The 15,299-nt window shown below is 41.1% G+C and overlaps 1 protein-coding gene across 3 annotated transcripts in view; it reads left to right on the top strand.

Moving 5' to 3' along the window:
* LOC108749439 (dystroglycan) overlaps nucleotides 1–12,506 on the top strand; it is a 71,446-nt gene extending 58,940 nt beyond the window's left edge. For 2 of the 3 annotated variants that reach the window (XM_018488163.1, XM_018488162.1), the window contains exons 2-15: nucleotides 4,290–4,669; nucleotides 5,756–5,968; nucleotides 6,659–6,787; nucleotides 6,987–7,118; nucleotides 7,293–7,634; nucleotides 7,747–7,818; nucleotides 8,233–8,652; nucleotides 8,937–9,478; nucleotides 9,560–9,755; nucleotides 9,891–10,058; nucleotides 10,142–10,378; nucleotides 10,440–10,629; nucleotides 10,706–11,386; nucleotides 11,472–12,506. In XM_018488163.1, coding sequence (XP_018343665.1) covers nucleotides 4,337–4,669; nucleotides 5,756–5,968; nucleotides 6,659–6,787; nucleotides 6,987–7,118; nucleotides 7,293–7,634; nucleotides 7,747–7,818; nucleotides 8,233–8,652; nucleotides 8,937–9,478; nucleotides 9,560–9,755; nucleotides 9,891–10,058; nucleotides 10,142–10,378; nucleotides 10,440–10,629; nucleotides 10,706–11,386; nucleotides 11,472–11,695 — 3,879 coding nt within the window. In that variant the 5' untranslated portion in view covers nucleotides 4,290–4,336 and the 3' untranslated portion in view covers nucleotides 11,696–12,506. The remainder of the gene's footprint in view (nucleotides 1–4,289; nucleotides 4,670–5,755; nucleotides 5,969–6,658; nucleotides 6,788–6,986; nucleotides 7,119–7,292; nucleotides 7,635–7,746; nucleotides 7,819–8,232; nucleotides 8,653–8,936; nucleotides 9,479–9,559; nucleotides 9,756–9,890; nucleotides 10,059–10,141; nucleotides 10,379–10,439; nucleotides 10,630–10,705; nucleotides 11,387–11,471) is intronic. The other variant, XM_018488164.1, reaches the window with a different exon arrangement.
* Nucleotides 12,507–15,299: the final 2,793 nt, after the last annotated feature.

A 15,299-nucleotide genomic window follows, 5' to 3' on the forward strand; every position in this document is an offset into this window, starting at 1 on the left:
TAACTATCAACATAAAGTCAACCGCAGGCTCGTTTATTCTTGCGTGCTGGCGCCGGGATTCGTCGAAGTAGCTCGCGCGATAAATAATATTATTACAGTATTATTATAGTTTGGATGAGAACGTTCCTCTTCATACTTCTCACCGTCTCTCAATCTTTACACGAAGGTGAGAACCTTCTTCGGCGCTCCTCTTCCCGTTCACGACGCGCGGGGAATTCGTATCGCGTCTCCGGGCGTCGTCGAGCGATACGCTCGCGTGGGACAGCATCGATTAATCCGTTTAAGGTCAGCGACTCGAAAGTGAACCTATGTAAGCGGCTTTCGAGGAAAGAAATAAAATGCGCGCGACGATTTTATGAATGAAGCTCAACTACAACGGCGGTACTCTGCAACGTATGAATGAATTTAATGTAGTACTCAATATTAATATAAACGAACGCCTTTTTATTACGCGAACCGGGAGAAATATCGTGGTGGAGATCTCGTGCCATGGGATTCGCGGTAAACTGAGCTGCGAACAAATCGAAGGTACACGTGTTAGGTCGGTGCTCAATGAGCCGCGACGTCGAATACGCCGTACTCCGCGCCGCGTCGTTTCTCGGGATTACGGAGCTATCGATTTCCACGTTCCTTACACCACTTCCGCTCGAACTCCCCTGGCGTCTGTATATCGGGCCCGGTCTTACTGTTCTTGCATTCATCGCACGCGTGTCTCGCGGCGACACCGGCACGTTGCACCTGCAGCGACGCATTTGCGCCCTGCATACCGTACGGTGTAAGTCTCCGAGACAAGGTCTCGAGCAAAATCTGCACGCGGCAAAATCTGTCGCGCGTGAATAGAGGAATGATTATACGGATGCGAGTCAAAGGATGTGCGTCGTCGAATGTGTCAAAGTGTGAAAAATATGCGTCGGACGGGGTTACATGGAAGAAATGACTGCATTCAGCAGAAACAGCAGCAATTTGCGACTGTAAATTGTATTTGTAAACTAAAATTTACTATTCGTCCTTTAATATGATTAATTTTATACATTTTACACATTTAGATACACATTTCCATACATACAGACACAATGAGGAAAACTAAGGATAAGGCGAATGATTATAATAATATAATATGTATATATAATTAAATACGATAAAACCAATTATTAATGTAATATAATTTAATATAATATTTTAAATTTTGCAACAATTGCAAAGCTGCTTTTTTTGCTGAACGCAGCCATAATTCTGCTGTGGAGTATCTAAATATTTAGCTAGATATATATAGATCTGAGATAATGTTATTGGACCATCAAAATAATTACGCAGGAATCTCAAGCATGATGAACGATGCCAAAGTTTTGACATTCTAGCAAGTAGGAACCCGTTTGAGTGTCCTACATAATTATTTCGATAGTCCAACGGAATTATATGCAGATTTGTATCTTGCTAAATTTTTAAATTCTACAGCACAAAACTGTTTTCATGTACCTACGATATTTCCAATAGATTTCCAATGGTATCTGCACTGAGAAAAAAATATAGTCAATTTTTATAAATATTTAGTTCGATACTGCCAACTAAACATTAACTTACAGTAAATAAAGATTTGTTTATTTAAAAAAAAAAAAAGATTGTTATATCCAATTAACATTTCTTGTATCAAACAAATATATCTTTACATTTAATAAATATCTTTATATTTAATATTTAGTTGGCAGTATTCAACTAAATATTTATTAAAATTGACTGTATTTTTTTCAGTCCGAGTACTTGCATTTATCCTTTTTTTCGGGCAACATAAATTTTTCACGCGCACACAGCGCGATCGGAATACGCATATATTATTATCGAACATATATTTTATCTAAATAGCGTATTCCCGGAACTCCCCGGAGGCACCAGAGACAGGAAAATCACATCGCGTTCGCGACGGGCAATGAAACAACACTTTCCGCGTTCGAACAATCGCGATATTCGATCGTTAAGCTTTGATAAATATTCGTTCTCTCGCGTTGCGCGATATCGCGACCGTGAAATCGTATTAAGTCCGGCGCGGGGATTGCGCGACGCGGCGCGAGGATGGACGCATGCAAGAGCGGATCGTTTTGCAATCCCCCTACTGTGATAAACGCCCCTATCCCCTTCCGCGTTCATTTTCCGCGGAACTTTTAAACCGTTTGTCACCAGACAACGCTCATCTACCTACCTACGAGATCGGCGGTCAGCGTGCGTCGACCGTGTGCCTCATCCTGTAAAAATCACGGCCCGCCGTGTGATATTAGGATTCAATATTTGTGTCACGCGATGCGAGGGACGAGTCGACTGGTTAAATAAATAATTCGTCGACAACGCCGCGTAACGTAAAACGAGCGAGCCGTTACACTCATAGCCGTTTCATAGTTTCTGCGTCCATAGTTCTGTCGCGTGATAGACTCTTCGCGAGAATTATAATAAAATCATGAAGGAGCTGTTTTCTTTGTGCGCATCGCCGCGCGCCGGCCTTCCACTACTTTTATTTAAGGCAGCTGTCGGATCGCGGTATAAGCGAGGAGTAATGAGCTCACCGCTATATCTCACCCCCGTGCGAACGCATGTAAATGCGGGCGCAAACTCAATTGTCTACACCCACTGTATATAACCTTCGCGGTCTGTTGACCGCGTCTTCGCGGTATCGTTCCCCGGCGAGAGTTTAGCGTATTCGCGTTGCCCTCGTTTTCATCAGCGCGATTAATGCGCGACCCAAACTCTTACATGCACGATTGACAGACCGCGCAGTTCTCGGGTCCTTGAAATCGATACGAACGATCGCGGTCGTCGTTTCTCCGATCTGCCTGCGCTTCTCACCTCAAGTAAATCACCGTATTAAATCGTTTGATTTTCATTATCGGCAAATTGAAAATATGATTTGCGATCTGATTTCTATTGCAGCCTCCGGAGTCGTTTGATAGAAAACTTTTCTTATCGTCGTCACGGCCGATCGAAGAGTTCGAAAATCGAGCGCGATAAATGTCGCGCGGCATGCATAATTTCCGCGCGATTAAACCAGCTTGACGATGAATTCCCTGTAAACTCACTATTGTCCCCGTTTCGATTAATTTGCTCGATTTGTCACGCGGTGACGCCGACCGGGGAAAAAAATCATCATCCGAGGCATTATTCGAGCCATTCCATTTATCCCGAATTATTCAGCTTCCCCGAACAATTTCAACAGATGTTACCGAAATAGTACGAATCGATCGTTTGCGATCGAAACATGTGTGCGAGAGGTACGAGTCGTGTTGCGATAAAACTGAATCTCTCTCGGTTTTATCGACGGTTTTACCGGTTGCGAGAGAGAATCCAGCGATGAACGGCTTAACTGTCAGCTTCTCATTGTCCGGCCGCGCCGATTAATGAAACGGTAGCAGCTCGACGGGCTACGAGCGATAAAGGGAAATGAAAAAGTAATGGCGAGGCGTTTATTGGCTATCATTGGACACCATTGCATGTTTGCTCCTCCGGTTACGAAAATGTTTCATTAGACTCGGGCCGAACCTAAACAGATGCGTTGAATAATTATCAGCTGACGTCTGATTACGACGTTAATACAACCGACCGATACAATACGCCTTTCTATTCAATCGCATCGCGTTCGATTATATTTTATTTCATTATCTATCTTTCAAACCCGGCATTGTCCTCGGATAAAGAATTTTCGGAAAAAAAAATATCGTCACTCACACTGAAAAAAAATTTTAAATATTTACGTTGACGGAATATATATTTCTATAAAATACATTTCACCATTCTAATTAACTGTAAAAAAAAGGAACTATAAAATAGATGATTTATTCGCCAAGAATAAGATATGTTGATTTCGCCTTATTTAAATAAAGATTTATTTTAGTGGAGAAATAAATATTAAGCGCGTATCCCATAAATTTTTTTTTTCTCAGTGCAAATGAATTATTTTATTGTTGGAATACGCTATAGTCTATACGTTGATATGATTCACGTGAGTTATTATTGCCGTTAAAGAGACGTACGTCTTTTAATCCGCCAAACAGTGTGGCGAAGAGAGATCGTCGTTTATCTCAATTTGAGACGAAGAAATGGAAACGTTCGATCTCGCGATATTTTAAGGGGTCAGAGGCTCAACTCGTGATGATCTCGTTTCACCAGAGCGCGTCCCCGTTTCAGCAATCGCGATTTTACATCGGAATTAACCGCGCGCGTTAATTATTACGACACTGACACCGTTCGATGTTTATCGTAGCGATCGTGATTCGAACTGAATGGACGTGGCTTTGGACTCGTTGCAGGCGTAGCAGCATGGTATGGTATCAGTGACTGAGAACTCCCCCGAAACATGAAGAAGCATCCTTACATCCTCGCGTGCGTCCTACTCCTGCTGCCTCTGTCATTGGGCCTCAGTCTGCAAGAGGACGACTTGGTCTTCGACGACGTCGGTGAGGACAACGACAATGACAACGTGCCCGTCGGGTCTGTCCTAATAAATCATCATACGTCTCACGGTCGATCCGATCGTTACGAGCACGGATCGTCGTCCCGTGATGGCAGAAGGCACGCCTCTCGGGTCGAAAGGGCATGGGGCGTGCCGGACTCCGTCATTCCGGTCGGCCACATCTTCAGGATGAAAATACCGCGGCAAGCTTTTTCGGGAAGCGTGGATTTTTATGAGGTAAGTTCGGCGACGCGACTTATTCTTCGGCCGCGAACGTGACCGGAAGACCATCTCCCGTTCTGCGCTATACCTGAGTCCCTGATGAGAAAAATATCGAGCGTCCTACGTTATTCGAATTTTAAATTAAATTAAATCTCGGAGGTGGGCTTCCGCAAAAAGATTCCCGTAGCAATTCTTGAAACTTTAAGGCTCGGCTTTTCAATTTCTAGTAGATTTAAACTTCCTCACCTTGATGATAACGTGACAATTGTATTTTCTACAGTTATGATTGATCACCAAACTATAATAGTTTTGTGTATAGTATAATAATAACTTCAGAAATTACTCACAAAATTATCAGTGATTAATCATTGGAAAAATACAACTTTTACATTATTATCAAGTTAAATTTACCCACGAATTAACCAGAAAATTAAAAGTCGGGTCTAAAAAAAAAAGAATCACCTTTAATGTTTGACTAGGGAATACGGCGTTCTTTTACTAGATGTTTAGCACTAATCGATTGCGTTAGCGAATTACACGCAAACGTTTTTATCTCGTTGAAAGATCTTTTGGTACGAAGAGTAGGAAAGAAATCTTATTTAAGTACACCGTACTCGTATTCAGTGTGCGCCCGAGATAAAAGGATCCCGGATTTAGGCTACTTGAGAATGTCCTTCCTTCGTATTTATCAAGCCTCGTAGCGCCGTCAAGTATCAGCGATGCCCGCCGCTGCTTGAACGCTATTTGATTTGCTTGTATTGATTTGCTTGTCCTCACATCTGTCATTTTCTTCTCTCTCGTAGTCCCTGCCGACTCGACATCTCTCGTTGAATCCGTATTTGCGATTCAATTTACCCCCCGCCGTCTCCTGGCATCGCCAGGTCTCGTTGCCGGAAATCCTTCTTAGGTTGAATGGCCCTAGTCTTCCCTTTGTCCTCGAAATATTATTCGGGCAACGGGACACGCTCCTTCCATTCGTGCGAAGGCAATTGAAAAGTTTGCACGATATTCCGACGCAAAGACTGCACGAGTAATTATCCTCTCGAGAGGAAACAGAGCAGCGGGGGGGAATATGGTTTTTACACGCTAAAAACCCATTAGGTTCACGAGACCGCGGATCGCGATCGTTTGCCGCAATGGATGCACTGGGACGACGCTGTCTCCACTCTCTTGGGCGTGCCGTCAAAGAAGGACATCGGCAATTATCACCTGAGCGTCACGGCTGTCGGCAAGCACCGTGACACCGCCAAGGATCAATTCGTCGTGCAAGTTATACCCGAGAAGTTTGAGGAGCTCAAGCATAAGGACGGCAAGGTGAGTTATATCGATAAACGTTAACTCAGCGTAACGAGAATGCGAACAACGAACTGGCGAGAGGATCGTTAGCTGCGAAAACGTGTCGCTGGCATCGTTTCAAGTTTCTTATCCGAGTCGAACAACAGGTCCCCGCTATACGTGGCTTCCATTCACTAATGATTAATAGAACTTAAAGATAAAAAGGCGTGGACAAAAGAACTTTTGGTGAACTTTTGGTGAACGTTGCACGTTTAAATCGTCAGCGAAAAGCGTTTCTGCGTCCTTTGCATGACGCTGAATAATAAAGAACAAAATAAAATAACGTTTGAAAAACTGTTCCGAATGGAGGATGAGTGAAAAGATATCTACTTTCCGAATGCTATACATTTTTCGACTCGTAATTTAGTCGCGAGCGATAAAATCCGCGTTTGATGGATTTATAGAGGAACCCCGAGCCATGATATAAATCCGTCAGAATCCGTCAGGCGATCACCCGTTGCAATCGCATTGTTGCGTTTAAATGTCGTAAAGACATTACTCGTCGCGGACTTTAACTGATTGACATCAATTGACGTTGCTGCATGCATAACGCGTCATCTCGTTGCGTATAGTATACCGCGATTAGCGACCTCGATCTTTGAAATTTCGCATGTTAGGCATAAACGGAGAGTTGGCGAGTGACGTGAAATAGCGCGATCCTAATTGCAGACGCATTGCGAGGACGGTGAGGACCAGACGATCCTTACAATTCTGCTGGATGCACGGATGGACCAACTTTCGCCTACCATTAGGGTGAATGCCATCGAAAATCTCGCTGGATTTCTGGGAATGCACACGGTATCGATTCTACCATTTGATATTGATTGTTAAATTCTCGTTGAGTTCCTTTGAGACATAATCCGTACTTCAGAGATGGAAAGAAATCGTACTTGTTGTAAACAAGTGATTAAGAAATTATTCAACTGGCTGTTCTATTGAATTTCCTTTATCTTTTAAGAATCTATTATAGGATTTTTTTTATTTTTACGTTCTTCAGAGCGCATTCTCGATGCATTCCCAAAGTATCAAGGATACCACCGCCCTGGATTCCTCCGTTATCTTTACCGGACCTGGGAACGTTAGGCATCACAAAAACAAAGAAAGTCATTTGACTACCATTCAGTGGCAGGTGAGATTCGAAATTAATTTTCTTAAACGGTTATTTAATGTGTAAGGATAACAATATTTAACCACGATATTTTACATAATTTTTTGTTATCAATTTTTTTTTTGCGATATCTCATTTTTTTGAAATCTCGCCGATCAAGAGAAAAAAACTGGGTACAGCTATGCGCGTTCGTAGGTTGGCTGCGACGGTCACTTATGGAAACATCAAACAGAGTTGGTGAAACAATTACGCGAGCAGGCGAAGGATGGTACTCTAGCAGAAGTTCTGCAGCTTCCTGTGATGTCGTGGCGCGTCAAGACAGACTTGAACTCTTTTCTGAGAAACAGACGAGAAGCTGGCTCCGGCGATTACGGCGATTCGGACGATTACGGTGGTTACGATGACTACGATGGTGATTACGACGAGGAGAACGAGGAAGATGATAACGATGATAACTTCGGAGTACCACCGACTTTCATACCAGACTTGAAACATCCGCACCGGCATCATCATGGCGAGGGGACAATTGATTGGAAGGTAAGTGTCATAGAGTGACTTGCCACAATCACGACCATACTTTATTTTGAAAATCGCATGAGATAAACGCAACGATCGAATATTTTTTATTCGTATACGTTATTCATTTCAGAGCGAAGATGATGAACAAGATATAATACCGAAAATGAGTCAAAGTGAATTGGATAATAAAACTACGACTACGGTAAGTGTCTTGTGGAATCAAACACCACTGCGATTGATTTCCTTTGATCAACGTTTATATTCGAGATAGACCATGGCTCTACTACGGTTTGACATTAAGAAGATTCCTATTTCTGCACTCCTCATTCGCCATTTGCCATACCGCTTGCGGGGAAATCGTTGCGCTTTAAGAATTTAGAATAGCTACTGGGTATTGTGTATTTTATCGCTGGCCTCTGTTTCGTTTTCGCAAACTGTATACTCCGTGTCCGTGCAATACGTTCAAAAGTGTGCTGTACAGATTGCGTCGCGAAAATCTCTCCGCAGACGTAAGCCTGATACTTGGTTCTCTACTTGTACAACTTCTTGATCCCTTCAAACGTAACTAACCACTCGTATTTCGTGCCATACATCGCATCTACTAACGATTTCGCAGACAAGAACCACTGAACTTACTACATCATCACCATCAACAACTACAACTACCTCCACCACCACGACGACAACTACAACCACCACCCAAGCCACGCCAACGACTGTAACTTCTACTAGTAGCACCACAACGACCGTTACATCGGCCGATATAACAGCAACAGCTAGTATCTCCACCGCTGTAGCTCCATCGATAGAATCTCCGCGATCGGAGACCACGGATGAGGAATCGTCGACGGAGAAAACGAAACCCGTGGAACCCGCCGAACCCGTTACTGTTTTACCAACCATTCCTTCGGATATTACTACGACTCCTCCTCCTGTAACCACCCTGCCGCCTTTTAGCACATCGGCCACCCAGAGTAGTGTCTTCGACAAAATCGAGACGGAGATCGTCGGTATTATTAATGTTACGACGGAAGAGGTAATGCTTACGTGCTTTAGCGCTTCTCTCATTTGTATAATAGTTCACGCCGCCTATACACACCAACTTCCTCGCGCTGTAGCGTGTCAGTTTGTCGCTTTGCTGAGACAAATTGTTATCGTCCTAATCAAAGTCGTCTGTTATTAAATGCGCGTTATTAGCAGCTTAAATATGTATTCTACCGTTATTACGCAAATTTCTCTTATATAGAATTATTACACCACTCTTTTCAACGCATTATATAATTTGTCATGCATTTTGATATGCAATCTTTTCTCGCCTAGTCGGAACAAACTACGACTTCCATGAAAGAACCGACTACTGTACCAACATTCATCGTCACGGACGTTAACACCACCACCACTCTTTCACCTACAATCGTAACGAATGTTAGCGCTTCTACTATTACACCTGTAGTCGTAACGAATGAGACAACTACGACTACGATGCCATCAACATTGGATCTTCGCACAACGATGTCGAGCACAACACCGTCCACTACTAGCACGACCACAACCACAACCACGACCACGACTACCACCACCGCAGCACCTACAACCACCACAACAACGACAACACCTCGGATTATCACAGAGAGTATCGAATATGGCCAAGTCAACTTCCCACCGAGACGCGATAGGAGATTAAAGAAGATACCAGTGACTGCCGGTAAACCGTTGAGTTATGTCATTCCGGCCGATACCTTCACCGATTTTGAAGACGGCAACACAAGGAACCTGAAGTTGAGTTTGTACTGGCAAGGTATACCACTCAAGACAACACACTGGCTCCAATTTAATCATCATACCCAGGAAGTCTATGGATTGTAAGTTTATGCGACGTTTTTTATATTTATTTCTTTGATAAAGCAGAACATTTTTTTATTCTACAATCTCTCTATCAACAGGCCTCTCGAGAATGACATATCTACATGGAATTATGAACTAGTTGCTATGGATAGAGAAGGTGCCAACGTTACTGATAGTCTCGATATTCATGTTCAACAACATAAGCTGAGTCGTAGCGTCAATCATGAATTTAGCATTTACTTGAAAATCGATAAACGAATCGAATTTCCAACAGACATCGATTGGGAACTGGAGGTGTGTATTAAATGTATATATGTATACTACGTATAATTATATATATATATATATATATATATATATGACACTATTGTATCTTCTAAATTCTGATAACTATTTTTGTTTCTTGTTGATTTTTAATTGTCTTTATAGGTAATCCGAAACTTGGCTGAACTTTACGGAGACAGTGACACCCAGCATATCACAGTTCGTTCCATCGATATCAATATTGATCGTGAGCAAGCCATTTTTATATGGACTAATGATAGTCTTCCAAGAAGTAGCGAGTGTCCGAGAGAACATATAAACAGATTATTGCGCGTAAGAACACAGAAATGCTGTATCATGTTTTTCTTTTACAATAAATTACACAGATTTAAAAAATAATATGTATGTATTATCAGATACTCATCGACAGTGATGGAGATCCATCAGCTTCTCTAAAAGCAGTTCTCGCTCCAAAAATCAGGGTAAAGCGTGTCGTATTTCAAGGTATTGGACAATGTGAAGATATGAATCGTCCCGAGATACCAAAAGTCTCTACCGAAGAGCCGAAAATGAATTTCCCGCCGGTACCGAGGAATCAAGTTGATCATGTTAATGCGACAGTTGGCCAATTGCTCGTATTTAAAGTGCCAGAAGTATGTGTTTTATTAATTCTTATCATTTTTAACAATGTAGATAATGTCTATATTTTTTAAGGATACATTCTTTGATGCCGAGGATGGATCGTCACGAAACATGAAAATGTCACTTTTAACCATTGACCGAAGACCTATTCCACCTTACGAGTGGTTGCAGTTTGACAGCAAAAATCAAGAATTTTATGGTGTGCCAATGATTACCGACATTGGTCGTAAGGAATATCAGTTGGTTGTCGTCGATAAAGAAGGTAGAAGAATATTCTATTTTCTAAAATCGGAAACATATTTATAACAATTGAATAATTAAAAATTAATATTTCCTAGGTGCAAGTGCCACGGATGGATTGGTCGTCGTCGTTCATTCAGCACCTCCCATGGCACATACGGTAGAATTCTCAATGACGCTAGATATTTCCTACGATTCTTTCGCGCATTCTGCACTTCAGAAGCGCAATTTTATCGAGAAACTACGTGATCTCTACGGGGACAGAGACACGAGCGCTATCTTGCTGCACAATATCTCAAACGGCAGTACCGTCATCACATGGCACAACAGAACTCTACCTACGTCATATTGTGCCCACGACGAAGTCAACAGGCTGCGATCCGTGCTTGTGAAGAGCGATAATGACCGACGCTCCGTAACAGACGAGGTATTGGACGTGATGGGTCTGAAATTCCCGGTGAAGCAGATCACGGTGATTCCCATGGGAATTTGCCTTGGTGAATTAACGGGCGTTCACTCGCCGGATAGCCATGTGCCACCAGTGGACGATTCGACATCCGTTGGCGCGTTCCATGATGATTATCTTCTCACGTTTGTCCTGCCAGCGATCATTATCGCCGCTATGCTCATTCTAGCGGGAATAATTGCATGCGTGTTACACAAGCGAAGACGTAGTGGGAAGATGAGCGTCAGTGAACAAGATGACGAGCGGCAAAGTTTCCGGAACAAAGGAATTCCTGTGATTTTCCAGGATGAGCTGGAAGAGAAACCGGATCCCGGTAATGATTATTTAACAGTATATTAATGGAAATATATTAGTTTGACAATATATCTGTCTCTCACTGATACTTGGCGTGATTTCAGGCAATAAGTCACCCGTAATTCTGAAGGAAGAAAAGCCACCTCTTCCACCGCCCGAGTATCAGAAAACCGAGGATGGCGCTGATGTGCCGATGTTGCCTAAGGAGAATTCCGAGGAACCGTACCAACCGCCGCCGCCATTCGCCACGAATCGTGACACCAATCGACAAAATCGTCCCAAACCTACTCCAACGTACAGGAAACCACCCCCCTACGTGCCTCCCTAACAAAATACGGTACACTCGCCTACGCGAAAATATATGCTAGCAATGCTCGGAGACTCACCGATACACAAGCAAAACCAAATTAATTATAAAAAGCAATCTCGAATTGGCGACGACGACGATCGTGGGACTCTGAACGTTTATAGCGACGTTTAAACAAAAGCCCTTCTCCATTCACCTGGTATGAGACAATATACTGTTTTGCATAGCGTGAATGGAAGACTCTTCCGCGAGAACATTCTCCGAATTTGCGCGCGTTTTTACTTATTTTATATATGTATCAACAACGGCACATCTCACCATCGATTTAACGAAAAAAAGAAAAAATATTCCTTAGTCGATATTCGGTCGACATACACTCTCTCAATCATCTATATTTCATGCGAAAGAAAAAGGAAAGATTTTCTAGGGAGTATGGGAATACAAATCACGTGTTGCCTTTCGTAAAGAATTCAATTGTAGGGAAGGATCCACTGCTCCGAACTTGATACGCGAATTTAGTTTAGATCATTGTAGAACCGAGACAGCGGTAGGGAATAAACGTACTTTATTCAACTCTGTAGATTCGAGACAGCAACGATACTCATAAATATTTCAATAATCAGTGCCATTTATTAAGCAATAAGGGTATCCGATTGTGAATAACAGTCGTACGTATAATTAATACGGTTCTACGGATTTATTGCAATTACTATATACAGAGAGTCTCCAGGTATCAAGAATGACGGATTTAACGAAATAATTATATTACGCACCTACAACGTATAACACTGCCAGAACGACAAATGCATGGTGTGTCGCCAAGCGAGAAAGTTTCGAGATATATATGTATATACTTGTATTTAATATATAATTTATTATATATTAAATATATATATATATATACATATATTAGATATATATATTTATATATAATATAATATTATATTAAATATAATATTATCTATTATATAAATATATAATATCACATATTCTAGCTTCTTTTTTAAACCCTCCATTTAGGATAATTCGTGACGAGATAAATGAAACGGAATTAAATGTCACTCTCGTAAACGGATAAAACTAGCTTGCTTGGCGATCGCTATTAGTTAAGGAGAAAATATCAGAGAATTGAAACGTTTTTTGAGACATTTAAAGGAACGATTATGATACATGCAATGCCATTGCAAAGTGACAGCAAATGCTTCCATTGGCACAGTAGGCCATGCAGATAACTTATCTAAGATAAGAAAATTAATTATAAGTAATATATACAAATATAAATATATATATATATATAAATATATATATTAATACCTATTTGCCGTTCGATAGACGTCAGTCTGCAGTTATTTAGACAATGTAATTTAAATACTGCCAGACCAATCAAGTTGTTTAGCATTTACTTTTTGCTACGAAGGAGACCCACTGTTTGTTTCACGCACAATCCGATGCTTTGCAATTTTTATTACTTAACAGCCGTAATATTTTATTTTATTTCTCAGATCCGCGAATTGTTTACGAATGCGTACGAGTGAGTTGGCATTGAAAGCTTAACTCAGGATGAAAATAAAAATAAAAAAAACGTGATGCGCACGTTACACAGCGACAAGATTATTTAATTTAGATTTTTACATAGTTACCAAGCCAAAAAATAATTACTATTTAAAAAAGAGCGGAAGAGATAAAGTAATAAGAGGTATATTTGTAACTGCGAAAAAGAACACTGAGAAACGTGGCTCGCACTCTTTAGGGCGCATTTCTTTACAATGATTTTTGTAATTTTTTAACTATCGTGTTGCGAGACGTACACACGATACACACAAACACATACATACGTGCACGTACTCATTTTATTCAGTGCGACGAAAGAGTGCGAGATATAGTACGAATACGTACGCAATCGTTTCTTCGATACCTCGATAGTTTCCTGATATTTTTGAAAAGGAAATACGAGAAACGAATAAAAAAAGAAAAAATTTCATATGCGTTCCGAATTTTTAAAGTGCTCTACACGCCGTTCATCATCGGAGAATGACGTGCGGAGCGACGAGTTCACGGGCGCGCCTATATATTGGTGTGAATGCTGACGATTAATACGTATGTAAGATAATAACGAGGATGTTTCGTATGTGCAAGTTATCACGATATAATATTACGACTAATTAATTCGTGTCTTTGTATAACGTAGAGGATTTAAGTGCATGGCAAAGGAAGCCACGTGATGTGCGACTCGCGTATTTTCATTTTTCTTCGCGACTATATCAAAACTGGTCAGATTTATCTATACAATCCTTGAAGAAACGCACTTTTTTGCTTATAACTAAAATTTTGCGTATAACTAAAACGCACAGTCCTTAATCGTTTTGTGCTTTGTGCTCGCGAAAGACAAAGAAGGATCATCGGCCGCAGTCGCGTATCAAAGACTTTCCTTCGTGGATATACCCTCTTCATCGCTCGCGTCTTGTTTATCGCAGAATTCTATAAAAGAGATAGGAGAGATTGCGATTGTCGCCCGTACGCGATTGCTTTCATATCGTGAATCAATATGTGTAAGTATGTTTTCTTATTATTTTTATAATGTACGAATAAAGATCTTCTGTGTTAAATTTAACGCTAAGACTTGAATGCAACGCAATTCCCACTTGCTGTTGCGAGGTGGGATTATCTTTAGGATTGTGATGTTCTTTTGTGCGCGATCCTCGTTGGAAGAATAAATATAAATCTGCGCGCATGGAAAGGATGTTAAAAAAAACGAACGTCCACATGTCGGATCTTTGCTAAATCAAAATTAGCATTTCGCTACGGATACGCTGGAGTCCTATTTATTGTTTCAGGCGAGATCCCCACAAAGTAATAATGCGGTTAACGGCGGAAAAGTAACGTAGCGGTATTTGAAAGTGAATGGATATAAATCAGGAGTTTGCGATGCATCACAAACGGAAGGAGCATCCGTTTGTGATCTGCGGTAAACAAGCACAAGTCCATATCACGCTTCTAATCATATCATCGCTCTGATCGTTGCGTATCCCCTAAGCGCTGCAATTTGCGTTACTGTGAAAATAATGGTAATGTATAAAAATAGGCATGTACGATATTTATAATATAGAGACAACATGTGGGTGAACTCTCTTAGGAGAGTTGAAGAAAGGGAAACTTCACAAATATAGCATACTTGCTTTTGCGGCGACTTTTCTGGCCTGTGTGAGAATGGATCGAAAGTATTTTATAACTGCATGTATAAAAGAGGAGCAACGGCAAATTGCTATTTACGACTGTGACTTTCGGCCGCTTTCTGAAAGAAAATCGGGCTAACGTGGGACGGGCACGACGTGAAAAAGTTCCATTACACTACATTACAGAGAAAAGAAAAGAACTATCTCGCATCGCTTATACGAACGTGTTGTATAGCTATATACGTATACACGCATTTATGTTATTTCATTTCGAATTATGCTTGATTAATGCAATTTACACGACTTTAATCCTCTTGTTTAAAGAGAGAGAAATATCTACATGAAGATATTTTAAAGCGTCGCTTGAAATGAAATAGCGTAATTGTACATTATATACATAATATACACATAAAAATATCATATCGACGGGAATTTTCAGATTATTTTTATTC

This window comes from Trachymyrmex septentrionalis, unplaced genomic scaffold (assembly GCF_001594115.1).
Source record: "Trachymyrmex septentrionalis isolate Tsep2-gDNA-1 unplaced genomic scaffold, Tsep1.0 scaffold29, whole genome shotgun sequence".
NCBI lineage: Eukaryota > Metazoa > Arthropoda > Insecta > Hymenoptera > Formicidae > Trachymyrmex > Trachymyrmex septentrionalis.